Source organism: Neophocaena asiaeorientalis, unplaced genomic scaffold (genome assembly GCF_003031525.2).
Source record: "Neophocaena asiaeorientalis asiaeorientalis breed wild unplaced genomic scaffold, Neophocaena_asiaeorientalis_V1.1 scaffold39, whole genome shotgun sequence".
NCBI lineage: Eukaryota > Metazoa > Chordata > Mammalia > Artiodactyla > Phocoenidae > Neophocaena > Neophocaena asiaeorientalis.
The window spans coordinates 353,840-381,328 of NW_020175670.1; the positions used below are offsets into that span (position 1 = coordinate 353,840).

At 37.5% G+C, this 27,489-nt stretch overlaps 1 protein-coding gene across 3 annotated transcripts in view; it reads right to left on the reverse strand.

Annotated features, from left to right (window-relative positions):
- Positions 1-27,489, reverse strand: part of GABRB1 (gamma-aminobutyric acid type A receptor subunit beta1) — a 377,569-nt gene that overhangs the window by 60,614 nt on the left and 289,466 nt on the right. For all 3 annotated transcript variants that reach the window (XM_024731625.1, XM_024731624.1, XM_024731622.1), the window contains exon 5: positions 24,287-24,369. In XM_024731625.1, the coding sequence (XP_024587393.1) occupies positions 24,287-24,369 (83 nt within the window). The remainder of the gene's footprint in view (positions 1-24,286; positions 24,370-27,489) is intronic.

Sequence of the window (27,489 nt, forward strand, 5' to 3'; positions counted from 1 at the left end):
AGAGTTCTAGGGGTGGTGCTGGGCTCGAGAGCTTCAAGGCAATAGCTATTTTCCAACCTAAAGGGAAGTATCTCAATATGTTAATACTAATGGATATTGATTGATCAGTAGACACCAATATTAGGGAGATGAACAGGAAAGAAGTGTGTATGTGTATGTGTGTTGGTGAGGGGATATGGGAGTGTGTGAAAAAGGTACGAGGTATTAAAGCGAAAAACCAAGAATTAACAGTGTAGTGCTATTATTTAGACATGTGGAGGTACACATTAAAACAAACTGAAAGAGTTGAAATCAGTGACTGCTGGTTAATGGGAATGGAGGGAGATGGGGTGCAGAGACAAACAGGAGACTGCTGCTTTTATAAAAGACCTTGGAAAACTATTGCATTCTTAAACCATGTACCTGTATTACTGATAAAAATAAAAATAGAAAATGAATGCCTACTATGTACCAGGCTCAATGATATTTCAAGATAAATATTGCCATTCTCATTTTACAATAAGGAAGAAAAAATAACATACCAATTCATTTCTCAAGGTGGTAAAGGGAATATTCTTTTACATATTAGAAGACAAATTCAAGGCATTTATATCAAGAAGGCTTACGAAAGCATTCACTTAAATTAATTGAAGATTGATCTTGATTCACCTTAAAAATAAGTTAGCAATGATTATGTTATGCACTTGTGAGGGAAACATCAAAGGAATCACTTAACCTGAAATGTGTCTTGACCTCACTGTCAGAGAAAATACTTAAGTGGGAGGATCTTTGATGAAATTCATTATTACATTTTTATATTTTTAGTAGTTTTGGCTTAATTAAAAAACATTGAAGGGAAACTGGATAGAGAAGTATGCCAGGAAAGATCTCTGAACTTTCTATACTTTCTCCTTATTAAACCCTTACTACTGTGACATAATAAACAAAATATCCAAAATAAGCAATTCCAAACATGCAAACCAAAAAATGTGAGTGTAAATATATCAGTTAGGCAATAGGCAAATTAGAATGTACCTATATGCTCAGAATCTAGAAGAAAACAATACATTAAAGAAGATGATATCAATATGTATGGTGAAGTTAAAAGGAACAAAATCAACAATTTGTCTTGGCTTTTGGTTTGGTTGGATTGGATATTGTTTTGTGGGGGAAATATAATAGACACTCTTGGCCTAAAATGGGAGGATTAGATGAAGATTAGATGAGGGGGGGACAATTTATTTGACTAGCTTTGGAAATAATCTTGTGATTATCCGGTTCATGATTTTCCTATCTGACACTATAAGTCTGTAGGGCAGAGACCTATAGACGTGATTTTTTTTTTTTAACCATCATGGCACCTAATATCATAGCAACAGAGTAAAGTACTTTATCTATTGATTAAATGAATGATTGCGGAGCACACCATAGCACTGAGTTTTCCACAGAACTGTGAAATTTGCAAAATCAGCATAATCTCTAACTTCTATACATTTCCTAAAATAAGGAAATAAACTTTTATCTCATTCCATTTCACTCTATTCATTCACTCCACACATCATTATTGAAGGAATTCTCTGTGAAAACCTCTTAATTGGGCCTCTTTTCCTGAAAGCTAGTGCAGGAGAAACCATCACTTTCTTTGCTCAAATCATATGGAAGTTAACTATCTACATTGATGAGGATCATCAAATGTTTTAATTCACAAGCTATGAGATGACCATAAACTCAGGGTTAACTTGTTATCTTCATGTCATTAGCGCTCATGGCACTCTGAATATATTGAAAAACATGTGATTATTTTTCTGGATGGCATGCATGCTAGTTCAACAGCTTACAATACAGTCGTAATTTGTTCTGATTTCAGGTGGCAACTATTCTGGCATATTATTATTGTGATGTCAAGAAGGCATTAACATTTATTGAGTACTTATGTGTGGTAGACATTTTCTGACAGAAACCTCATGAGGTTAAGTATTGCTGTCCATATTTCACAGAAGAAGCAAATGAGACACAGGGTGGTTGGTATAACGACAACCTGCCCAGGTAGCAAATCTGGGCTCAAACCCAGAGATGTTTGATTCTTACACCATGCCTTTTCCACTATGGTATAGAGGAGTTAGCCAGTAGGGTTTGTTATCTTTGCAATACATTAAGGCCAGATATATTAAAATTGTACACATAAATTTAAGTTACTTGAGGAAATGTATATTGAAAATCCCATCTTTAATAGATTTAGATATATATTAATTAATGAATGCCTTAAAACCTCATTATATATATCTATAGTCTAAGCCCAAGAGGAAAATACTTTGAATGAAAAAATAAGAACTGATATAAAGTAATAAATTAAATATATTTTTTCAAGCATGAAGTTAGTTGAGACCAATAAAGCATATTGCAGTCATCCTGCAAAAGAATTTCTTATGTTCTGAAAAGTACAGGTTATTATATTCTATCCTTAGCATTTTCATGGATACAAAGTCAGAAAGTATTTCTAAAGTTGATAACTTACAGAAGCAAAGATCAGTACATATGAGAGGACTATAAGGTGTGTATATTTATGTAAATAGATTCTGACATATTTCATAATTTTGTTGAAAGAAATATATCACAAAGGCTGAACTGCCTAAGGTCTGAGAGTTAATATCAGAACTGGAATTAGAAATCGATGCTCTTTGCTTTATTCCAATTTGAACTTGACTAGAAGTTTGTGCAATGTTGCTGATGAGACAAAGCCATATGTGTGTGTGTGTGTATATATATATATATATATATATATATGTATGTATGTATGTATATTTCAGGTTAGAGCTTATTGAACCCAGGGTTTACTTTACTTCGTTTCTTTGGCTTCTGGAACTCTGCACTTCATGGTTTTCTTCCTATTTCTCTGGCTGTTCCTTCCTTGTCTCTTTTCCATTCTTATCCTATTCTACCTAATCATCAAATATTGGAGTTCCTCAGGCCTCCTAACTCTTCATTCCTTACTCTGCATCATCTTCTCAGGGAAATTCACCTATGCCTATAGCTATAATTTTCAAAATATTCAAATGATTCACAAATTTATGTTTTCAGGGTAGACCTCTCTCCGTGCTTCGGACCTATATCATACATCAAGAAATCAAAAATTAAACTTGTGATCTCTTCCTTGCCCCCCACTCAGAATCCAAAGCATTCCCATTCTTCTCATTTTGGGTGAATGACATCCTCATTCATCTACTAATCCAAGCAAAAATCCCTGGTAATCGTAGGGGCCACTTTTTGTTTCTCTGTCTTTCTCATTCATATTGAATTCTTCACTAAGTCCCATTTGTTTTTCCTTCTAACTCTCCCTTGCATCCATCTACTCCTTTCCATTTCCATCCAGATTCAAGCTAGCATCTTTCTTTCCCTGGTCCATTCTGATAGTCTTCAAAATGGTTAATCTTCTTTCTCTACCTGCATCTGTTCTCAATACCACAGTGAGAGTGATTTTTCAAACACAAATCTGATCATGTTAACCCGCCTTCCCCCAGCTCAAAAATCCTCCAGTGATCCACTCTTCCTAGGATAAATACGAAGCTCTTTTTTTTCTTTAAGACAAAACTCTTATAAGACCCTGCAAGGTAAGTCCTCTGCCTATATTTCCAGCTTCAACTCACACCATGGTCTTTTTTCTCTTGCTGCTACAACTGCATTAGATTTATTTCTGTCCACCATGTTTGCCAGGATCCCTCCTGCCACAGGGTCTTGAATTTGATGTTCTCTCTGCCTGGACTATATTTTTTTCTCCTGTTTGCCTCATTAACTCCTTACTCAGCCTTTAGATCTATAAACAGTACATATATTCTCAAGGAAACTCTCTTGACCACCATAAGTCTAATCCCCCTCATTTACCCTCTAACAGTATAAAGTACCACTAGTGCATAGCGATGTATTGGTGTAAGTCTTTGCTAAATGCCTATCTTCCTCCCCTACCTGGATGCTCCATTAGGGAGGGTAGGGACCCTCTCTCTTTTTGCTCACTACTGTCATCTAGCACAGTGCCGGGTACCATCCAGGTGCAATGAATACTTGCTGAATGCATTACTGAAATAATTAACTAGTTAACCGAACATGCTGATTATTTGATACCAATTCTAGAAACTATGTATGTTTTTAAGGGAAGATATTCAATTGTTCAGAGAAGGGAGGAAGTCACATATTTTGGTAAGATCAGATGTACATTTTAATAATGCAGATAAATGCTTCACTGGGCACTAAAAACACATTGGTGGAGGGTTATACTCATGAGAATGCTGAGTGTCAATAACAGGTTGGAGATACCCTACTGACACTTAAGAAGATTTCAACAATTTTTCAGTCCAACCATGAAAATTGGCAGTTGTGCTCATGTTCACTGCTGAACTCAAAGAGGTGGCGGGCTGAAACAGATCAGTAAGTTTGATTTTAACCTGGTTATATAAGACTCTCTGTATGTGATTTTTTTCCCCTCCAAATTATTAACAATTATCCTTTAATATTCTCTGGGTCCTTAGGATGTTTTCATTATAAAAGCAGAAACCCAACTTCTAGTTCTCTAACCATATAATACCACGGTGGACCTGACTGAATATGGTAAAATGTTTCGGTTTCTTTTACACCCAGGCTCATTTCTTTTCTCACATTTTACAACTAATTGTTGACCTGCCCCAGAGCAGACAGCAGGGGCAATGTTCAGGATCACGATGTTGTGAACTGGATGGCCTGATTCTCCATTAACCAGCTGCAGAACTCTGGACAGCTCACATTTGGTATCACCCTTCAGGATCTCACATCCAGAATTAGAGGGTTGGGTTAATGATTCTGCAGGTCCTTAGTTGACCTTCAAATTCCCTGATTCTTCACCAAGGGATTGTTTTTTTTGTTTTTTTTAAATTGGGCTTTACACTGCCTAACAAAGTGCTTTAGTAATATAATCTAAAGTAATGGCCCATACAAGGCTTAGAATCTATATTATGTAGAGGTTAAAAACACTAGCTTTCTAAAAAAATTTTTTAATATATATTTTTTTATTCGGCAGCACCTCACAACATGCGAGATCTTAGTCCCCTGACCAGAGATCGAACCCTCACTCCTTGCAGTGCAAGCGCAGAGTCTTAACCACTGGACCACCAGGGAAGTCCTCAGAACGCTAGCTTTTGAGTCGGAAAGACCTAGGTTCAAAACTTTGGCATTAATGAGCTGTGTAACTTTAAGCAAGTTACTTAAAGCTTATGAATCTTTGTTACTACATCTAGAAGCTAGTGATACTTCTTTCTTCATGGAGAGGTTGTGAGGATAATATGAAATACGTAATACATGTGAAACACAATACCTGGTACAGAGTTAGGCTACAATGAAGCATTAATGTAATTACAACTTTCATTTAGAAGAGATAGTGCTTATGGCTCCCTCTGACCCTATGTTTGCTCTCTAGTAAGACAGACATCATTTTCTGGTATGTACGAGATGTGTCAGGCTGCAAATTTCTGAGCCTCGTTTTGGAACCAGAGTCCATCAGTCATTCTCAGCCATTCTCTGAATCGGAGCAGCTGACAGAATCTTCAGTGAGGTCATTATTTTTAGCTTTGGAACCGTTAGAAAGTCTGCAGGGGATTTTCACAGCATTCAACAAATTAGCAAAGGTCATCAAAACAAACCCACTTACTGAATTCATGGGCTCAAAATCCTGTCAAACCAGTGCTGTCATATCAAATTAAAGAACTTTCTACTCGCAGTATTGCTATAAAAAAATCAAGTTGGATTATGTTTACATTTGCTCCATTGTTACTGCATTTTAAAGTCACAAATTTTGATGGCAAACCAACTCATCTCCTATCTGTAACCCCCTCACCACGTGATCACGTGATTCTTTCAATCTAAAATTTCCTCACTTTTCTCCTCTGTCCATCCCAGTTCAAGTCCCATCTCTTTTTGGAGGCCACTCCTAAATTCTCTGACCTGTGGTCTCAGGCCTGCTTTGTTCTTGACCCAGAACAGGCCATATATATATATTTTAAGTTAGGCGGGTGCGGTTTTGACCTTATTTGGCCCTGTACAAAGGCGTTAAACGTGACAATTAGGCTCTTTCATTTTCACAAATGCCCTTAACTACACTCAACTCTGCTTGGTTGATTAACTAGCTTGTGGAGCATCCATCACCCAGCATGACAGACTATACACACCATTGGCTCTTGACAAATAGTATATATACCATGAGCTCCTTGCTTTCTGTATCACCATAAATAATATTTTGGAAGAAATACTTTGGGGTCAGGTACTTGATCCATTCTCTACATGCTTTGAATGATGCCTTTGAATCAAGCCAGACCACAAGACTGCTGGATCCTTCAGCAGCATCATTTTGGATTTAATAGAATTGCTTTGCTGAATTGTACTTTGGTGTTATGCCAACAGAGCACACCGGTGGATTGTGTAAGGAAGAACTGGATAAAACTCCGAGCCTTCTTTCTGAATACCTACTAGAGAAATACTACAGAATAGTAAATTAGGTTTGGCTTTATGGACAATTCGACTCTTATAAGTTGATTGTGTTTACTTGCTTTGGCCATTAGAAAATTTAGTGAAAAATCTGGGGTCCATTTCTCTCAACTGTATGGTCCACCCTAATAACAGGTTTTGCTTTATTATTTTTCCACCCATAGTTTCCCTTTGTCCTGGTCACTACAACTGCTTACTCTAATCCTTTTACACTGAAAGTATTTTTTGTGAAGTGCCTCACATCTTTTGTAGAATAGGTAGAGATTAAAAATAAATTCTTGATCTATTCCCCTAGGGAATTAAAGCAATTACAGCTTACAGACCATTATTTGTCAATTATTTCCTGCTTTGTATTTTTCTTTCATTGTTTTATGTCTCCGTAACTTGGTTTTAATCCAGAGAATATTCTTAAATTTTTCCTATACTCCCCCCACACTGGCACCATAGCATGTGCTCACTGAATCTTTAAATCTGACTTTTGTGCACAGGTCTGCATCTAGGTAACTAGCTGTGTGCTTTTGACCTCAATGTCACTGAGACTTGAGAATTTCATTCTCCTCATCTGTATCTGACAGAAGTGGCCTAAATAATCTTCAGTGTCCTCTTCTAGTTCTAAGATCCTGTCACAATTGCGTGGGTTCCCTAAAAGGAGTTTTGTCAGGCTCAGATATTTTAAGACAGACCTGACTTAATAAACTACTCACAGATATGGATATGACCAAGTGACCTATTTATTGCAGAAAATGTCCATTAAAAAGAAGGACTGTGTCAAGGGAGATTTGCTCACTTTTTCATTAACAAAGAAGAGGACACTTCCAGACACTTTGGTTCAGAATTTAAGCTGGAAGAACGATTACAAGTGGGCAATAAAAACGATTTAGAAGGCCTAGACCTTTTTAATTCTGTAGTTTCACATCTAGCAAGTGCTGATTCCAGTTCTTTTAGTACAAAAGAGGCAGTGGGATGCTGTAAAAGGACCCTAAATTGAGATCTAGTTTCAAGTCCAGCATTGGTCTTTAATAAAACAATGGATTGCCCCTCTCTGTGTCCTCAATTTTTCATTAATGAAAAGAGAAAAATTATCTGCCCATACCTGCAAGATGATTTGTGAGGGTCAAACAAGACAACGGTAGAGAATACCTTTCAGTAAGTACAAAGTGCTATACACATTTGCATATGTGAGCATGGCCATGAATCAAGAAATGACCTCTGATGACTCAGTGGGTATTTTGGATTGCTTTTATGACTGAATTGGGTGGTTTTGGAAAGTTGGTTGTTAAGATGGCTGAGCCAGTCTCAGAACCTTGATGTTACCCAAATTTGTGAATGACTCAACAACATATAAGTCCTCCCCCAAACGCAACTTCAAAGGAGTTGAGGACAAAGTCCTATCAAGATGTAAGCATGGTCTGGGTCCATGTCTGTTTTGTTCACTGCACATAAAAAGATAGAATCAAATATTTGTCAATTACATGGCGGGGAAGCTGGATGAATGATGAGGTACCCTCCCTGGCTGTGTGGCTTGCTCCTTTCCTATGTCAGTTAGGGGATAGGATTCCAGGTTGTGTTTCAGAAAACTTACAAATAGTGAAACATGGAAATCTGAGATCACTTTGACATGCTTGTGTTTGTTTGTTTATTGTCAACTTGGCATCACCACCCCAAGTATCATTGAAGAGAAGCTGGAAACAATTTTCCCAGAGGTCTCCTTCCCCAGGATAGAGTTTGCCAAAGAGAGGCATTGGTACCAGATTTGGAAGATAGAGGAGGAGAGGCCATTACTTTCTGGGGACAATTGCCAGATGCATGGGAAGATGAGATTCAGTGACTTGCTGGGGAGCCCTTGAGTACCTCTACGTTGCTATAGAGACAGAGATAATTGGTCGGGGCTTCCCAGAGATCCTGAGTATTGCAGCACCTTCACTGCTTGGGTACTTCAGGCTGAAGTTGCTGAGGTTGATTTCTTTCACCTCAGCTCATCAGCTTTTCCAGTCTTCCTGTATGCTCTTAATTCCCTATATTAAAACCTTCTATATCTTGAATATATTGAGTGGTTCTTCTGTTTTCTTGATAGAAACTTGACTAGAAACAGAATCTCAAATGTTAAATTTGGGAATGTTAAGCTTCAATTCAATGCATTTATATACACAGAGTTATAGCTAGCACCTTGGGGAAAGACCATTAAGATTTTTTTTAAAAATCCATCTAGGTATTATTTAGTAAAGTATTGCTTTACAACATTCGGGAATACCTTTGAGACCTAAGAAAGTCAACGAAGTTTTCCAAAGTGTCTTATTTTGTTCTCTTAGAAGAACTTGGTTCAACAGGGCACAATTTCCTGTAGTGGAAAGAACAGAATTTAAACTCATACGGCCCATAATTTAGTCGGGGCTCAGCCACATTTTAACCCTGTCTATTTGGCAAATTCGTTTAACTTCTCTTGGGCTTGGGGACAGCATCAGCATGATGGGAGCCATGACAACTATCTTACTTTTCTTGAGAACCCTTGAGAATGGCATTCATGCATCTGTACAAATGCTATTTTAGGAATGTAGTCTTTGGGGGACTCAAATGAAAATGTATGAAAGCATTGTGTGTATATACATATATATATGTGTATATATATGTATATATATATATATGCTATTATTCTCTAGACTCACGTTCATATTTAGTCAAATGCAAATAATAATGGAGATTGATAAAGGTTCAATAAAAGCAACTTCCAGAGAAGTGGAGAATTTCTACCATGCCTGAGTGTAAATATTATGGTGATTATATGCACACCCACCTCCGGGAGACTTAGCCCAGTGTGGCTGTCAACATACAGGGCAGTGACTGAGAGAGGACACCATACTGTGGGGCTGAGACTCCATGGGACAATGGAGGGAACCTTTATTGCTCCAGTATAGGACAGTTCTCAGACCACACAGAATGGAAGTCTGAACTGTTCTCCACTTAGAAGGTCACTGTTGCAGTCTCATCTTATCTTGAGTATTGGGAAGGGGAAGGGGCACATCAAATAAGCTTCCCAAAATCACTGAGATAACTTCTAATTTTACTTACTCACTTACTCACAGCAGTGACGTTATGCTGAAGTTATTGAATGATCATGGTTAGGGTTTTGCATATGTGATTTATTTAAAGCAGACCTTGTTTTTTCATTGCACTGAGGCCAGACAGGACAATGGACTGAGCAAGCGGAAGACTGGAGCCCACAGTTTGGAATGGCTGAGCGTCTTGGTGGAACTGAACAGATCTTTCAATACCTATGAACTGTAGACACACTCTCGCTTATCTCTCCTTGTGTTTACATGATAGAATTTGCATAACTTCCTGACCCCAAACCGTGTGCATGTGTGTCTGCCTCTACTCACACACCTCTCCATCCTTCTACCCCATCTTTCTTTTCAACACACTTGTCACAGCATATCATACTCCTGCATTGTATTTTATACCGGTGACTTTGTTTTGAGTTTTTTCTGTCTGTAATAGATTGTAAGGCACATCTGGACAGAGATTTTGTTCTGCCTGGAATAGTCCATGATAAATGATAAGGATTATAGAAAGTGTGTGGGTGAATAAACATTTGAATTATTAACCAAGTTTGTTTTGTTTTTAGTTGACATTTTACTTGATTCCCCAAACTCTTAGGTAGAGACTGTTAAACCAACAAGGGGACATTTTTGGAAAATTTACAAATGGTTGGACATCCCCCCTTTCCTCTCTTAAGGAAATGGAGACTCTACCTATAGTTGTGTAGGGGCCACAGTTTTTCAAATGCAGCAAATAATGGAGATTTCCTTCCTGAGAATTAGGGAGAGGAATTGTGGGCCAAATTCTTTGTCATGTCACTTCCTTGTCTATAAAGCAGGCTGAGCAATCATCTGCATGGTACTTCATAGGTCACACAAAAGCATGTTGAAAAGTGGTCTGTTTAGCAATGAGATGCACAGAAATATGCTGAAACCAGTAGCTGTATTTAAGCTGCCATTGTTAGGGAGAGAGATGTGCCCACAGAGTGTTTTTAAGTGATCCCAACTTAACGTAAGAGGAATTGAGTCACTGGCCTGTGAACCTGACAAAAAAGTGCATTGGACTTTGATGCTAATTTGAAATAGCAACAATATGTTGTTGGTGAACGATCTAGTTTCTAATAATTTAAATCTCTTGAGAATGGCATTCATGCATCTGTACAAATGCTGTTTTAGGAATGTAGCCTTGGGTGACTATAATATAGTCATCTTGCCATCCTAGAAGTACTGACAGTGTCAGGAATGGTGTATGCACAATAAACACTTACATATGATGGAAGAATCAGAAACGTCTGGGAACCTAGAAGGAGGCAGATAGAGCCAACAAGAGACAAGTGGTTGCTCCTGGCACTCTGTCATCAGTCAGCTCAAGAGGCGAGGAGAAAGAGGGCTTTGATTTGTTAGTGATGTACAAACTCAGCTTTTAAGGTGAAAGCCAAGAGATAGGAGAAAATGGTTAGGAATGAAGAGGGGACAGTGATGAGAACATTGACAACAACAGTGGCAACAGTCAGAGCGATGTGTGACAAAACGAAAGAAAGGAGTACTTACAACTAATACAAAAGTTGAGGCAGTTCAGAATTCTCTGACAGCAAATAGCTGATTGCCCTGTACTCCGATGATGTCTATGACCACCATTTATTGAGCAGTTAAAATGTGCTAAGCACTGTACCAGGCACTTTACAGGTAAGGCCACTTTCTCTTCTCCTATCCTCCTTTACGTCTACTGCATTTAGATTTTCACTCCCAGCACTCCATGTTACCAAATCCAATCTCAGTTCTCAGTTCTTAGTTAACTTGTTTTATCATATGTATTTGACCCAGATGATCGCCTCTTTTTTTCTAGAATAGTTTTTTACTTTGGTTCCAGAATACTCTTCTCGCTTAGGCTTCCTCCTACCCCATTGATCACCCCTCTCAGTTTCCTTTGCTGATTTGTCTCTGCCACTTCCTAGATGTGAACATGGACAAATTAGGTGATGCCACTGTGACTGAGTTTCCTTATTGGTAAAATGGGAACAATAATGGTACCTATGACAGAGTCATGGTTTAATTTAAATGAATTATTATATGTAGTGAACTTGCAGATAGTAATTGCCATACTTGAGTTTTCTATCATCTTCCTAAACTCTTAAGTATTGGTTTGGCCAAGGTTTAGCACTTGGACCTCTTCTCTAGCTACGCTAATTACCTTGGTGATATCATCTAGATACATGGGTTTAAGTACATATAGAAGCTCATGAATTGTATATTTACATTTCCAGATAGGGCCTCTACCCTGAACTTTAGACTTTCAATTGTAAACTTGAATCTCCACTTAGATGTCTAATAGACAATACAAATTGAGTATTGTCTAAAAAATTTCTGGGCTGTACCTGATGCTGTCCTCAGTTTGGTTGATGGCAAGTCCATTCTTCCATTTTTCAGAGGTTTGATTCAGAGAAGATCAATTTACTTATAAGGTAGATTTTTACTGGCTAAGAAAGAACTTTCCACTAAAAGATGCTTCTCATGTGCTGGTGTCCTGTGTCATCTTTGTCATGTTTAAACCTGCATGCATTCATACCTCCAGGTGTACTGAACATACTGCTCACCTTGACCAAGGTGAGCTTGGCTTGACCCAGGTGGACTGCTTTTTTCATGATCTACATTTTGGCAAGTGAATGTAATAGCTGAGACATCCTGTCTCAGCACGCTTTCGCTTTCGCTTTTGCTATTTACAGTCTAGCACTTCCAGTCATATTATTATTCGTAGTAATATTTATAATATTCAATTATTGTTATTCAATAATTATTATTGTTCAGCCCCAAATGGAACAAAATATGGAATTTTAAATACTGCTTATGCATGAAATTCTTTTCAAAGTAAAATTTTAAGAAGAATAACTATGACCTGGTATCATAATGGCAGGATACTTCTTAAACTTCATGCAACCTAGGAAGAAAATTTAGTTTTATTATAACTCTACATACTGGTTAGGAAACTGTGAAAATTTAGCAAACTCAAGCTTGTCCCTTTGATTATGCTACTAGATTAAAGGTTTGAAGTAAATAATCAGTAAATGCAAAAATAATAATCGTTTTGCATTTCTTGGGGGAGACACTTCCTAATACTTCCCATCTACAGTCAGATGACAATTATGTAAAATATCTTCCCTCTAAAGAACAAGGTACTGTTTTGGCATGTATAGCATGTACAAATTCAAAGAAGAAGAGATAAAATAATGGCAGAAACAGTGAGAATAGGGTATTACATGTAAAAAACCCGGGTAACTCAGTAACTGGACATTGCATGAATGCAGGTGACTTGAGAATACGTCACCATGGCAGTAAGAATGGAAGAAGGTGATGAAAAGGTGACACTGAGGACCTGGACAATGGCTGAGATGTTGAAATGAATGATTCGTGAAGAGCTGTTACTGATCTCTAATGAAGAGACTATGTTACTTAAAATGAGAACTCTGCCAGGAAAATGCCTTTTATTTTTGAGTTATAGAAATATGCCTAATTGACTAGAGATGGACATTTCTTTTATTGACACATTAATTATGTAGAAAGGGGCCTTCATCACTCCACCAAGGAAGACTCTTAAAAAAGTAGGTCTTAAATTAAGGTCACCATGAGGATCAGAGTACAAGTCCTTATACCTCCCTTTGCTTCAGATGAAGCTAGAGCTTCATCACATCATGAAAAATGATCACAATTATGAGCCTGAATCATCAGAAAAGAATAGATGATTTTTAGAGTTCTCTATTGAGAAAGATTTGCATCAAAATAGTTAAAGTCTAGCAAACTTCAATTCTTCAGAATGACTCATTAAATCCCAGATCTCTAGATAGTGACGGTATAACTCTATGCTCCTTCCACTAAAAGCTCTAGTTTGGAGACCAGAAGATCAAACGTATGGATACCAAGGGGGAAAGGGTGGGGTGGGATGAATTGGGAGATTGGGATTGACAGATATACATTATCGCTACTATGTATAAAATAGATCACTAATGAGAACCTACTGTATAGCCCAGGGAACTCTACTCAATGCTCTGTGGTGACCTAAATGGGAAGGAAATCCAAAAAAGAGGGGATATATATATATACGTGTAGCTGATTCACTTTGCTGTACAGGAGAAACTAACACAACATTATAAAGCAACTATACTCCAATAAAAATTAAAAAAAAGAAAATCAAATAGAATATTATTTTTTCCTTCATTAAAATTAAATCCTTTCTAAGTACAAAATATTCAACCAAATATTATTTTTAGTGTGGGCTTAAGAGTACTAATGACCTACTACAGCTGGGAATCTTCCATATATTAAAGAGTAAGCCAGGAATGTTACACGCCCAGGGTGCCTAACAGCATCTAAGCTGTTCAGATTTCAGTGTTTGGGAACTATTCAGGTCATCTGAAAATGACTTTTCTGCCTCAGTTAATTTAAAACTCAAAACTCTTTTGAATCAAGTGCTGAGCAACCACTGTGACAACGGCTAATTATTTAAATCTCAGTAGGAAGCAAACAGGCTGGGAAAGCAGATTGAGGAGGAGCACAGGTGAGACAGGGTTTTTTGTTTCTTTTTTGTTAACTTACTCCAGATTCTTACTACTCACAGTGTGGTCCATAGGCCAATAGCACCAGCATCACCTGGGTATATGTTAGAAATGCAGACCCTCAGGCCCCAGCCCAAGCTCAGTAAACCAGAATGCATCTTAACAAGATCCCTGTAAGCGCATGAATGTCTGACAAGCACCTCAGGGAACATATCAGACAAGTGATGGGTTCCCACTCTGACAGTTTTTAAGGTAAGAGCAGGTGACCCTTTGGCTCTACTCAGTGAAATCTCTTGTCTGAATTGTAGGTCTACGTAATCCCAGTCCTGGGAATACAATCTATTTGGAATCAATGCAGTCAGCTTGTGGGAGCTCTGCGACAAATCTGCTCTTTTCACACAATCACACTGAGGACAGTCAGTGCATATGAGACAGGGTGTGGGAGATGAAGATGTACGCAGAAATTATTGTTTCATTTTTTATGGTTGAAAGAAATGGACCTTGCTCAATTTCAGTTTGATAAAACTATTCCTGTAAAGAATACTGTATGATATCACTTACATGTGGAATCTAAAAAATTACAACAAACTAGTGAATAAGACAGAAAAGAAACAGACTCAGATACAGAGAACAAACTAGTGGTGACCAGTGGGGAGAGGGAAGGGGGAGGGGCAACATAGGGGTGGGGGGAAAAAGGGTTATTATGCGATTACATGAAATCATGTATGTGAAACTTTTGAAAACTGTAAAGCACTATAGGATTTAAAGAATCTTTCATTCAATTAAGAAAATAAAGTAAAATAAAAAACAGAAACAAACAAAAAACTATTCCTGTAAAGCTTGTTGCTATGTATTCATTCAGGAGTAAATTGTTAACTAATTTTTTTTTAACATTATAATGTTACAAAAACAGCTGATGCCCATGCCTCTTTCCCAAGTAGATAACTCCATTTACCACAGCATCATAATACAAATTAAAGTTTCACTGAATGCATTCATACCAATATAGGTATATATATCAGGGCTTTCAAAATAGAGTAGCATCTTGTAACAACTTGACTCATTACATGGATTTGGAAATCTGATTGAAGCACTTAATTCCAATAATAGGCAGGGTCCCTTGGTCTACTTATTTATGTCAAGACATGCACCTTTAAAGAAAAAAAACAATGGAGCCTTCTGCCAGAGGGGATAAAGGAAAAAATAGTTTAAATTTTTTTCCTTTGATCATTTCAGTGATTTTTTTTTCTTTGAAAGAAATTGTGTTATTTTCTGTTCTTTGCTGTACTTTCTTCTTTTATTTCTATGTTTCCATTCTGTTTCCCATTTAGAGAGCTGGGTCTATTAGAAGGGATGGTGAAAAAAATTGAAAAGCAAAAATTTAAAGCATGACAGCCTTAGAGCAGTGGCAGTCATACATGGCTGCATATTAAAATCACCTGGAGAGCTTAAAAAAGTGCTTGCCAAAGGGCTCCTCTTCTACAAATTCTGATGTTATTGGTCTGGGGTGGGGTCATGATATCAATATTTTTTTTAAATCTCCCTTTTAAAATCTTTGATTTTAAAGATAAGAAAAAAGCAGTTTAAACATGGAAATTGACACTGAAATGAAAACTAAATTATCTATATTAATTATATGGTTCCTATATGGATGTGGTTCACAGAAGAAACCAAGTCAAGACCTCTCAGGAATATGTCCATTGTCAAGGTTATAGATGTTCATGAACCACAATTATGAGTAATGGATGGACTTTGAAACTACAGCACCATTGCAGTCAGTTAAGCCTAATGCTGTACTAAAACGATTTAGGGAAGCGTATCTCTAGCCATTTAGAAGAAGAAGGGTTTCTGACCATTGTATGATCTGTTGCAATTGTAGAAGTGACCTGGTAAAATGCAAGTTTTTCCTAAGTTATATCAACGTTCATTTTCGTTGGCAAGAATGTCAGAAAATAAATGCCCATGTAGGAGCCGAACTGAGAGTGATTCAGTAGAGAGAAGGACCAATTAAAACCTGCTTTGTTTTCAGGTGTCTGCTTTGCATTCAGATAGAGCATACCCCCAAACCACCCAACTCCCACACAGTGGGGAAGCCAGAAAGGAGTTTTCTGAGGACAGTATGAAGGGGGATTAAATCGTTCAAGTCAGATTGCTTGAGTTCAAATGCCTTTTGGAACACTACAGTTCTGTGACCTGGACAAGTAACTGCCTCGGTGCTTTGAGCTCCTTCTCTGTAAAATGGAGTAAAACAATAGGGTTCTGGTGAATGTTCAATAGGAAATTTTTGTTAAGTGCCTGGCCCATAATATATAGTCAATAAATATTAGCAGTCGTTATTATCAAGTTAGGATCCTAAGTGAACCAAAGCCCTCAGTTTAGCAAGGGTGTCCAGTTCTAGAAGATCAAAGTTCCATTCAAAATTGTGTCTTTAAGTGTTTGGTTAATACCTAAAACCTTTAGACAAAACAATACCCTTTATTTTGACTTCCTCTTAGGAAGCTAGTAGCAAAATGGTCATCCATTAGAGCATCAAGAAGAGAAGAAATTTCCAGAAATCTAAATCTGTAAATCAGAGATCTCCTCATCCATCTACATAGCCACTTATCCATACATGGAAAATAAACTTAAACTGTCGATAGGGTAGAAGTGAACAGCTAAATGGCTAACTTTATAGACAAGTTGATTATGAAACTAATTTTAATAAATGGAACTCCATTCCCACACTGGTTTTTATTTTCTAACTTTAAAAGATCAGAGACTTTTCAGAAAGACTGCTTTCCCACAGTTTCAAAAAAGCAGCCTGGAAAAAGGAATAAATTAATTCAGAAAAGGTTCCTGTCTTCCCTACACCCACCCCTCTGCTCAACAAAAAAGCTATGGGCACTAAAATTCATTAACAATTCTATGAACATAAATGTGAAATATTCATTTTCATTGAGTAGTCTACTGAATATGGCAAAATCAAATTTATCTAAGGAGATATCCAATGCTGCTAATTTCCTTGACAATGGAGACGCAAGGGAAGCCATGAATCATTCATGAAGTTCAATTTACTTCTGTTATTTTTGGTGTTTAGTATCCATGAATAGAAAGTGTGCAGCATGTTGTAGATGCTATTTTTAAGTTATTTCAGATCAGAATTAATGATGTGGAAGGCAGCAATAAAGTAAGGATGATTCAAAGGCTTTGCTTATAATTGTCCTATATTTCATATTTTTCTTGTGAGTATTTATGTTCATGTATTCATAACTTTTTTTAATGTTCTAATATCCTTTATAAATCAGGATCACTTTATAACCAATACCTTAGGCAAGCACATAAAGTAATTTACTGGTAATGTAACTAAATTGAACAGACTCCCAGAGTGCTAGATTTTAGGGCTGAAAGAGATCTTTAAGGTTATGTAATTAACAGCCCTCTCAATGAGGAATGTTTTCTGTATTAAAACTGGTAGGTGGCCATTTCCAATTAATTGAAGTGTCTCTGTTGGCGGGAAGTCTTTCTTAAGGGGGGGTTTTTTTCATGAATGGGCCCTTCTGCTCATTGGATAGTATTTTTTTTTCAATTCTACATCTACCTTCCCGCTACTCCTGCCACCTGTCTGCTCGGTTGCTGCTGTATCATAAGCACTTACTTATTTGCACACAGAGTGGCTTGTGGTCACCACTTAAGAATGCTATTTGAATTGAATGGGTTCAAATCTAGCACTCTGGGTGTTATGCTTAATTTTATGTGTCAACTTGACTGGGCCACACGGCACCCAGATATTTGTCAAACAGTATTCTGTGTATTCCTACGAGGGTGTTTTTGGACGAGCTTAGCGTTTAAATTGCTACACTGAGTAGACTGCCCTCCCTAATGTGGGTGTGCCTCATCCAATCACTTGAAGGCCTGAATTAGAACAAAATGACTGACCCTCTACAGAGTAAGAGAGATTTCCTCTGGCCTATCTTTGCACTGGGACAATCAGTCTTTTCCTGCTTTCAGACTCAGTTGAAGTATCAGCTCCTCCTGGGTCTCAAGGCTGCTAGCCTTCAGACTGGAACTATACAATCAGCTCTCTGGTTTGCTGACTCACCCTGCAGATTTTGGGATTTATCCGCTTCCATCACTGCATGAGCCAATTCCTTATAATAAATCTCATTCTCTCTATCTGTATACATCCCATTGGTTCTGTTTCTCTGGAGAATCCTGATTAATACCCTGGGAAACACCAAATATAAGATTTCTCTTCTCTGATAGCATTTAAACATTCAGAAATGGCTATTATGTCTCCCTAAAATTTTCTTCCCAAATATCTTGGTCTCCTCCTCTGAAGGAAATTATCTTAATATGGCATTAAGAACTGGGCACAATTCTCCATGTGTGACTTTACAAGGCTTTTGTAGAACTGCTCCTGCCTCATGTCTGGACACTATACTTAATGTTATTTCCAGGTGTTAATGTAACATATTATATAATGAAAACTTAGCATTTCAACTCTGTAAACCTCACGTTTTCTCAGGGAATTTTCCACAGTTAAGTTAGGTCATTTTATTAGACATGTTTTTCTTATCACTTGCTATTTTTGTGGACAAAGAAAAAATTGTTTTAGAAATAAACATGACTATGGCTTGACATTCTGTGTAGATGTTGCTACTACCAACACGTTGAAATCAATACGATGACAATATTCTGAGACTAAGAGATGGACTGAATAGATGCTTCACTAAACTGAATACACTAAGACAATGCCCAAGTTAAAAATTTCCAAGCCATTTTTTAAAATAAGAAACAGGGCTTCCCTGGTGGCGCAGTGGTTGGGAGCCCGCCTGCCGATGCAGGGGACACGGGTTCGTGCCCCGGTCCAAGAAGATCCCACATGCCGCGGAGCGGCTGGGCCCGTGAGCCATGGCAGCTGAGTCTGCGCGTCCGGAGCCTGTGCTCCGCAACGGGAGAGGCCACAGCAGTGAGAGGCCCGCGTACCAAAAAAATAATAATAATAAATAAAATAAAATAAAAAGAAACAAGTATAAAAATAACCAGGTATCACTAAATGTTACCTTTGTTTGATAAATTGGTTGTGGTTCAGGTGGGAGGGATGTAGACAGTTCATGACTGAAGTGAAGCAAAAAGACCATACTGGTGGTTTATCACGTTTACCAGCCTTTGAAAATTCCTAAAATAATTAAAATGTTAGGTTTTCCCCTATCTGGCTCTTGGTTGAATATTTACAATCTTAAATTTTTGAGATGGTCTTAAAGCATGAATATAAAATTGTATAAATGAAAGAATATTTTACTGCAAGTCAAAAAATACCTTCCTTAAATCTTATCTGAAAAAAATTAAGACTAGACTTATCTTTCAAAATTCAAAAGACTCAAAAAGTTTGGAGCCAAGAAGTTTAGCATACACTCATTTCACAGATATTTATTGTCAGGTACTAGGCTGGGTTTTAATTATCGTGTTGTGAACAAAACAATGATCCTTTCCTTCATGGAGTTTCTAATCCAGAGAGGGAAGAAACCATAAACACAGAAGCAAACAAACACTGCTAAGTGCTATATGGGAAAGTAACAGAATTTTGAAAGAGAATACTGGGTGTTCACTAATTAAGGTTGGATTCTCAGGAAAGCCTTTTGTTGGAGGTGGCATCTTAAATGAGAACTGAAAGATGAGGAAAAGCCAAAGGAACCATCATGGGGAAAAGCATTTTAACCAGAAGGAACAAGATGGTGAAGATAATGAGATAAAAGAAAGATCGGTCTGCAAGAAACAACCTGTGGTGCTGGAATTTAGTGCAGTAAGCAAGGTAAGGATGGTTTCAGATGAGAATGGAGATATTGAGGAAGTCACTCAAAAGCTTGTAAGTCAAATTAGGAAGTGTGGAGAATTTTCCTGGTGCAATGAGAAGTCTTTGAGTATTCTAAAGCACAGAATAGTATGATCCAGTTGCCCTCTTGCAAAGACGACTCTGGCTACTGGGTAGAAAATAAGTTGGAGGGAGTCAAGGGTAAAAATAAGAGGACCAATAGCAAGACTGCTACAATGATTCAGGCAAGAAGTCATGGTGGTTTGGAGAAGATTGGTGGCAGTGGGCTGGAGAGAAGTGAAGGGCTTTGCTAAATATCTGGCAAGTAGAATGGATGGTACTTGACAATAGATTGGATGGGAGGAGGGTGAGGAAGAGGAAGAATCCTAGGATTCTGGCTGGATAGTGAGATTAAGGAAGCTGGAAAGGAAACTCACTTGTGAGGGAAAAATTGATAATAAGTTTTGAGAAAATTAAGTTTAAGATGCTTTTGAAACATCAAAGTAGATATGCCAAGAAAAGTGCGATGTACATCAATCTGGAGCTTAAAAGAGATCTGAGCTGGAGCTATACATTTGGAGATCATTGCAATAAAGATGTTATGTAAAGACAGGTCCTTTGTGACCTTTCTGAGAACGGTGTCAGCGGACTTGGGAGATGGGTAGGCAGGGTCCAAATTACAGTGGGTGGAGGGGAAGTTGAGGCCACAGACAGCAGAAATATACCATTATCTCAAGTAGTTTTGAGAAAAAGGAAGTAGAGAGATTAGGGAAAGCTGAAGGGGAGGTGGGAGGGTAGAGTAGAGGTGTTTTGTGACGAGGGGAGTTTTCAGCTTGTTTTTAGGCTGTGAAAAAAGAGGTAGCAGAGAGGGCGAGACTGAGGATCTGAAATATCAGGGGTGTAGGTGTGTGTGAATTTGAGAAAATCAATTACCAGAGGAGGAAGAAGGGGGTCAGGGTCAGCTTATAAAAGGAAGAGGAGCACCCCTTCCTCTTAAATACAGGGGGCTAACTTAGAATGGTGAGGATATAAGGGCATTGAGAAGAAGATGGGTGAGGCTGCTGAGAGATTTCAGAACTGAAATGGATTCTATTTTTTTGGGGGGGTGGGGGAGGTACTGAGAGGTGGCACTATCTGCTGACAGTGAGGGTAAGATTAGGTTGAGATTTTCTTCAATAGTTGCTGCAGAAAATATACAGGAAGAGGCATTAGACTCTTTCATGATTGTTGTCCCAAAGCCTTTCTATATTTCCATGAGGCTTGTGGCTATCAAACCTTTATGTGATAGCTTTATTGATTTCAAATTCCAAATCCTCTTAATACTAAATTCCTTGATTGATTTTTTTCCATGTGCCATTAACTCAATTTATAGCATCCCAGGGCTATGAAGCTATTAATGTGCTCCAAGTTCAAGGAAATTTTCAATTTAACAAGGCTTTACGGCCTTCCTAATTTTACTAGATTAGATGACATTAAAGAAAGGCAAAACATCTTTAATATTTCTCAAAGGACCTGACCAAGGAAAACATTTCCCCATCTTCGGGATTGTAATGGAAGAGAATACACACTAGTAAATTTTGCAAGGTAGGTAAAGTTTCTACTATATTGGTTACAAAAGTATGATTGGTTCAATCTTATATTGGTGAAATGTCTACTTTATCATTCCTTTTCCCCAACTGACACTAGAACCACTCATTTGTAATCACTTTAAAGCTCAGTTATGGTCTTCATAAAATGGCAATTCAGGGAGATCTGTTTCAGCAAATAATGTAACACATGTTTTTTCTTGAAGAGTTAAAAATTAGATGGATAACAGATTCAGTATTTATTAACACTTAGCAGCATATCGATTATGTACTTAGGCAGGAATAAGCAAAGCTCATTTGGACTCCATATAATTGCCATATGTTACTTTGTCAATTGAAGTTATTACCCTTAAGATTTAAGATCTCTTTACATTGGTTTATCTATTGTTAAGAAGGGATACATCATAAGGAAAGTATTAGAGCTAAGCAATGTTGTCATTTGAGGCTTAAAAAATTTTTTTTTGGTAACGTCAATGGAATCAGGACTACTTGGTTTCCTGCATCCACAGACTACCCTTTATCCACAGTTGCAATCATTTGACCCTTGCCCTAAGCGCTAAATTCTGCTTCAGCTTCTGGGATCGACTCTAACCTTTATTGGGGATAATTTTAGGAAATACAGACCAGTCCTTTGGTTGATTCAGCATCCTCAATCTAGCTGGGGGTTGTTCTGATTGGTGCTATACTTCTAATCATTGACGTTCTGCTTCCCTGCTCAGCAGTTGATTACAGGATTCTATTATAGAGAATATATTACCTGGGCTTGAATCCTCACTTTACCACTATCCTTGCCTTGTTGCCCTGGGTAAGTTATTTTACTTCTCTGAGCCTCAGATACATTATCTCTCAAATGTTGTTAGAAAGACTTCTGTTACAGAGGTGTTATATTAATGCCTAGCTTTTGTCTGGCAAATAGAAGGCAGTTCCCTGTTTTTTCCCTTTCCCCCAAGTTCCTGTCTTCATATACTCCTCAATACACAAATTCTTGCAGGCCTGAGTTTCTGCTTTGCTTTAGGTAAACATCTTTAGGGACTAGGGTTCTGTGATCTACTGTTGGATCACTTTATGGTGGTTACTGGCTCCCTACAGTCCTATATATTAACTGATCTGAGGGTCCCAGTTACCACGCCTCATCCATCTGCCCAGTTAACTGATTGCATCTTACTGAATTGCCTCAATGATTATCATATGACTGGGTCACTACTTATCGCCTGACACCATATCTTATGATGACTTTGGACTCTCTGATTGTTTTGGCACCCCTCATCCCTGCTCTGCAAAAGTTATGTTTAATTCTGCCTCATTTATAGTTTTGGTCATTGTATGGTATGATAAATGGACCTAAAAGTCATCTATTTTCTAATATGAATAAAGAAAATTGCCTTTTTAAAGAAAAATGTAAACCTATAATAATAGGAAGACTCAATATGCATTATAAAATAAAATATGCATTTTGGGAGAAAACATTGATAATTTTAGCACTTGTAATTTATGCACAGAATCAATTCAAGTACTCATCAAAATTCATTCTTCAAGTGAATGATGTAAACATAAGATCTTGGAATTTTGACAGACTGTCATATCCTTCCGGCATAAGCAAAGGTAAAAAATCACAATCAGTGGAAGAGAGGTCAAGGGTAAAAGGTAACTTATATGAATGAGCATCCTTCTCTTTCCACGTCAGTTTCAAAAGCTAATGATTTACTTGCTTAGATGAAGTCCTGTCTTATTTATAAAATATTATTAACCAGTAATAAATGACTGGGTTTATATTTCATTCCTATAGTTTGAATTTGGTTGTCATTGGCGTTCAAACCAAAAGTCACCATTAATACTTTCATATATTAATAACTTTCAGCCAACCTATTTATATAATATGAATTCCAGGTTCTAGTGGTACTACATTAATGTCTAGGTCTGAATCTATATATCTACATAAGCATCTTTATCTATTTCTATATTCAGTAAAACTAGAAAATGAATGTAATTACTTAATAATCAGACAATGGGGAATACATTTATTGTTTAATAATATTAGAGGATCACCTGGAATTTTCCCATTTTTCTTTACCATTTTGATGTTTAGATCTGGAAAGCATTTTAAATGATCTAACTATGTCTATTCTCACATTACATTAAATGGTATTGCAATGCTCTTAATTACCTATTGCACTTTCTGTACCCCTGAAAACCAGGAAATAGACTTAGCCTGGTATTCACAATAAATGGGATCAAATGTCTGCATATTGATGGTTGAGAAACAATGAAACCAAGATAATCAATCAGATTAAAACTTAGTGACTAAAATATTCTAATTGTTACGAAAGCAATCAATGAAAAAACAGCTCAAGAGGACAAAGCTAAACCACAAGCCTCATGAATACCATCTATCATCTTGTTCTTCCCATGAAGAAAGACAATTGCACACAAGACTTTACCATAGTGTTTTTCTAAAAGACAACAATTTACAGTCCTTCAGGTGGACAGACATAGAGCCAAAAACAATCTCACAAAGTTTTTTCACATTGAAATATTTTTGCTCTCTTATTAACGCAGCTTGGGTATTGGAAGGTCTTAGGAGAAATTTGATTCTGAGAAGAAGGCATGAGTTTATAAATAGTCCAGCTAAAATAAGTGGACTTTCCTTAATGGTTCAAAAAGATAATTGCATTGAAATGAACCTTAAGCCTCCAATACAGAGGAAAGTGTTACTGTGAACCCTTTGAAAAGTTGGCAGGGTAGTGTAGCTAAAAATATCCCGGTATCAATTACTCAGTACAAGGTGGAATTTAATTGGGTCAAGCAAACCTCCCTCTTTTTTGTTCCCCTGTCCAAGTAACTCACAACTTTCAATCTCCAGGGTGCAGTTTTGTTCATCCAGAGGGTATCTTCGTAGATCCATCATACACGCAGCTGTGGTTGTGATCCTGTCAGGGTGAGAGAGAGAAAGGACAACATCATAATGACGATGACTTTCATTTCCAGGCTTCCCAGCCCTGAATCATGCCTACCAGTTGGCATCAAAATTTTGTGATTAAAAATTTTGAAAGCAGGCAGATTGAATTTGAGTCTTTCTTTGCTGCTCACTAGCAGTGTGAGGCTGAGCTAGTTAATTTATCTCCAGGAGTCTCAGTCCCCTTATCAATCAAAACACCGACTGCATAGAATGGCTGTGAGGATTAAAAGAGATAATATATGCAAAGCCCTGAGCCCAGTGCTTCATACTTAGTAAGTGTCTCACAAATAATAGCTATTATTATAGCTATTATTATCCCAGGCCCTTCCTTTATTTACTAGCCTCCTAGCAATGTCTTTGCTGGTATCTGCAGCAAGTCTGGCTTTATGAGGAGGAGAACATCTATGTTATGTGTCAAAGCCCACCTTCCTCTCCTGCTACAACCTAATGATACAACAACAAAAGCAACAACAACAGCAAAATTCATCCTTCATGGCTTTTGATGCCTTACACTCCCCACTATTAGGGAGATTTGTCAGATTCACCTCTGAGACCTTGGTCTACCTATATTCAGTAGATAGCATATAACCAATAAAGAAACATTATCCTAGGATCAGTGTTTACACCATATTTACCAACTCCAGTTTAGCTTATGTATCGATGCAAACCCAAGGATCCTGACTCTAGATATCCTACCTGGGTTTCCACTATCTCTCCGTTTTCTCATGCCTGGGCTGGTTTTCTGGACTGTGGTGTCTTAGAGTAACTTAAATTCATATGGCTCGTCCACTCATACACACATTTGATATCACGCTGGAATTGACAAAATACTTTTCTTAAAAAAACTATTTACACAGTCCCTGTTCACAAAGTAATGTATAATCACAATTTAAAAAATTCAAAATTCAAATTTAATAATAAGCTTCTTTTCTACCTTAAGCCCCAGGAGCTAAAATATTGGAAAATTTCCATACATACTCTGAATGCAAATAGAAGCCCAGTTATATCTTCTTATGGGTGAACTTTTTTTTTTTTTTTTTTCGGTACGCGGGCCTCTCACTGCTGTGGCCTCCCCCGCCGCGGAGCACAGGCTCCGGACGCGCAGGCTCAGCAGCCATGGCTCACGGGCCCAGCCGCTCCGCGGCATGTGGGATCCTCCCAGACCGGGGCACGAACCCATGTTCCCTGCATCGGCAGGCAGACTCCCAACCTCTGCGCCACTAGGGAAGCCCAGCTGAACTTCTTAAGAAGACTACTGCATATCCTCTTCTGAACCTAGCTTGTTTTCATTGACGGTGCATCTTGGATTTGGTTCTATATTAGTAAATAATAAGCTATTTGTAAAAAAAAATTACTACAGAGTATTGAGTTGTATGGAAATGCCATGATTTATTTTCCTAATCACCCTGTAGGGGGCATTTATGTTGTTTCATATCTTTTACTTTTACAAATAAAGATGCTCTGAATATACTGGTACATTCTACTATATCTGACTCCGTTGACTGGTTATTTCTAGAAAGGGAATTGTTGAGAGAAAAAAGGCATAATGCATTTTAAATTTTGCCACATTGCTGTTCATAGAGGTTGAGCCAGTTTACACCCTCATCAACAGTGTATGTAAATTTGACAAAGTTCTTTTCATACCTTTGTTTTTTGAGGCTGTCAAGGAAAGTTATTGTTTTGGTCATTTGTGTTAACCTGACAGGCACCTTCTTCCTAAAAACATTACTAGGAATAATCCTAGACCTTCCCAATTTCTCTTTGGCTTTCTTTATGAAAGATAAAAGTGAAGATTCTCTTTGAAGCCTTTCTTAGACAGGATACTGGTCAATTAATCAGATTGATCTGAGCATTAGGCAAGAGCAAAAGGAATTTTAAAGTTTAATTAACATTTTTTTTAAGTGTTTTACAAAAACTTTGAAGACTGGCTGTATTCCAGAATTTAGGACATAAAAGGATTACAATTCCACCACACTCTTTTTATGGTCTGCAAAGTGTTTCAAACACACTCAATAAGACAACACAATAAATATTTTAAAATGCTTAAAAACATCATCTCTCTACTATATTATTTGTTTAATAGCTGCTTATGAATAAAAGAGTGTGAAGATGTGAATATTCTCTAGGAATTACTTAAGTGTGGCCATCCTTATGATCTTATGAAGTAGCCAATTCTTTTCAACCAGGGAAAATTTTTACCAACAGGGGACATTTGACAATATCTGGAGACAGTTTTGATCGTCAGGCTGGGGGTGGAGGGTGGATACTGGGCATCTAGTGGGTGGAGGCCAGGGATGCTGCTAAACATCCTACAGTGCCTGGGACAGCACCCAACAATTAAGAATTATCTGTTCCAAAATGTCAGTAGTGCTATGGTTGAAAAGCACTGCTAAAATGGTGCTTTCAAACATTTTTCCTCTGGGGAAAATTGTAATAAAATGAAATCTTATAGAGAACCTCAACATATAAAACACAAATGAAATAAGTGAAAGCCATATGTTGTTAATATAGATTTGCCATATAAGTTCAAATGTTGACATCCATTTTAATGAGCACACACATTTGAAAGCAGGGATTATGATGAGAATTATGGTCTTAAATCTCCCTCAGCACCAATTATTTTTGTGTTATATTTTATTTCTATGGTATTGAGAAAATCCTAACAAACATGGAAACACTTGCTTCTAAAATCTTACATGACCAGGCATGGGCTACCCTGAATTAGGGGGGAATATTACCCATCTGCTTTGTAACTGCTGCTATTATCAATGGCACCTTTGCAGATGGTTCAGATACATTAATAGGTGGTTGGTCTCTAGTAGGTACTTAGCAGTGGATTAAAAGGAAGCTTTACTTGGATAAAGCTTCTGCATAAGCTAATGCTTACTCTGCACAGGCTAACCTGGCAGCACAAGTTAATATTATGATGGTCTCGAATGCATTAAAATGTGGCGTAGGCTCTAGGTCCATCTACCTCGTCAGAAAGAGAAAAACAAATACCGTACGCTAACACATATATATGGAATCTAAAAAAAAAAAAAAAAAAAAGTTCTGAAGAACCAAGGGGCAGGACAGGAATAAAGATGCAGAC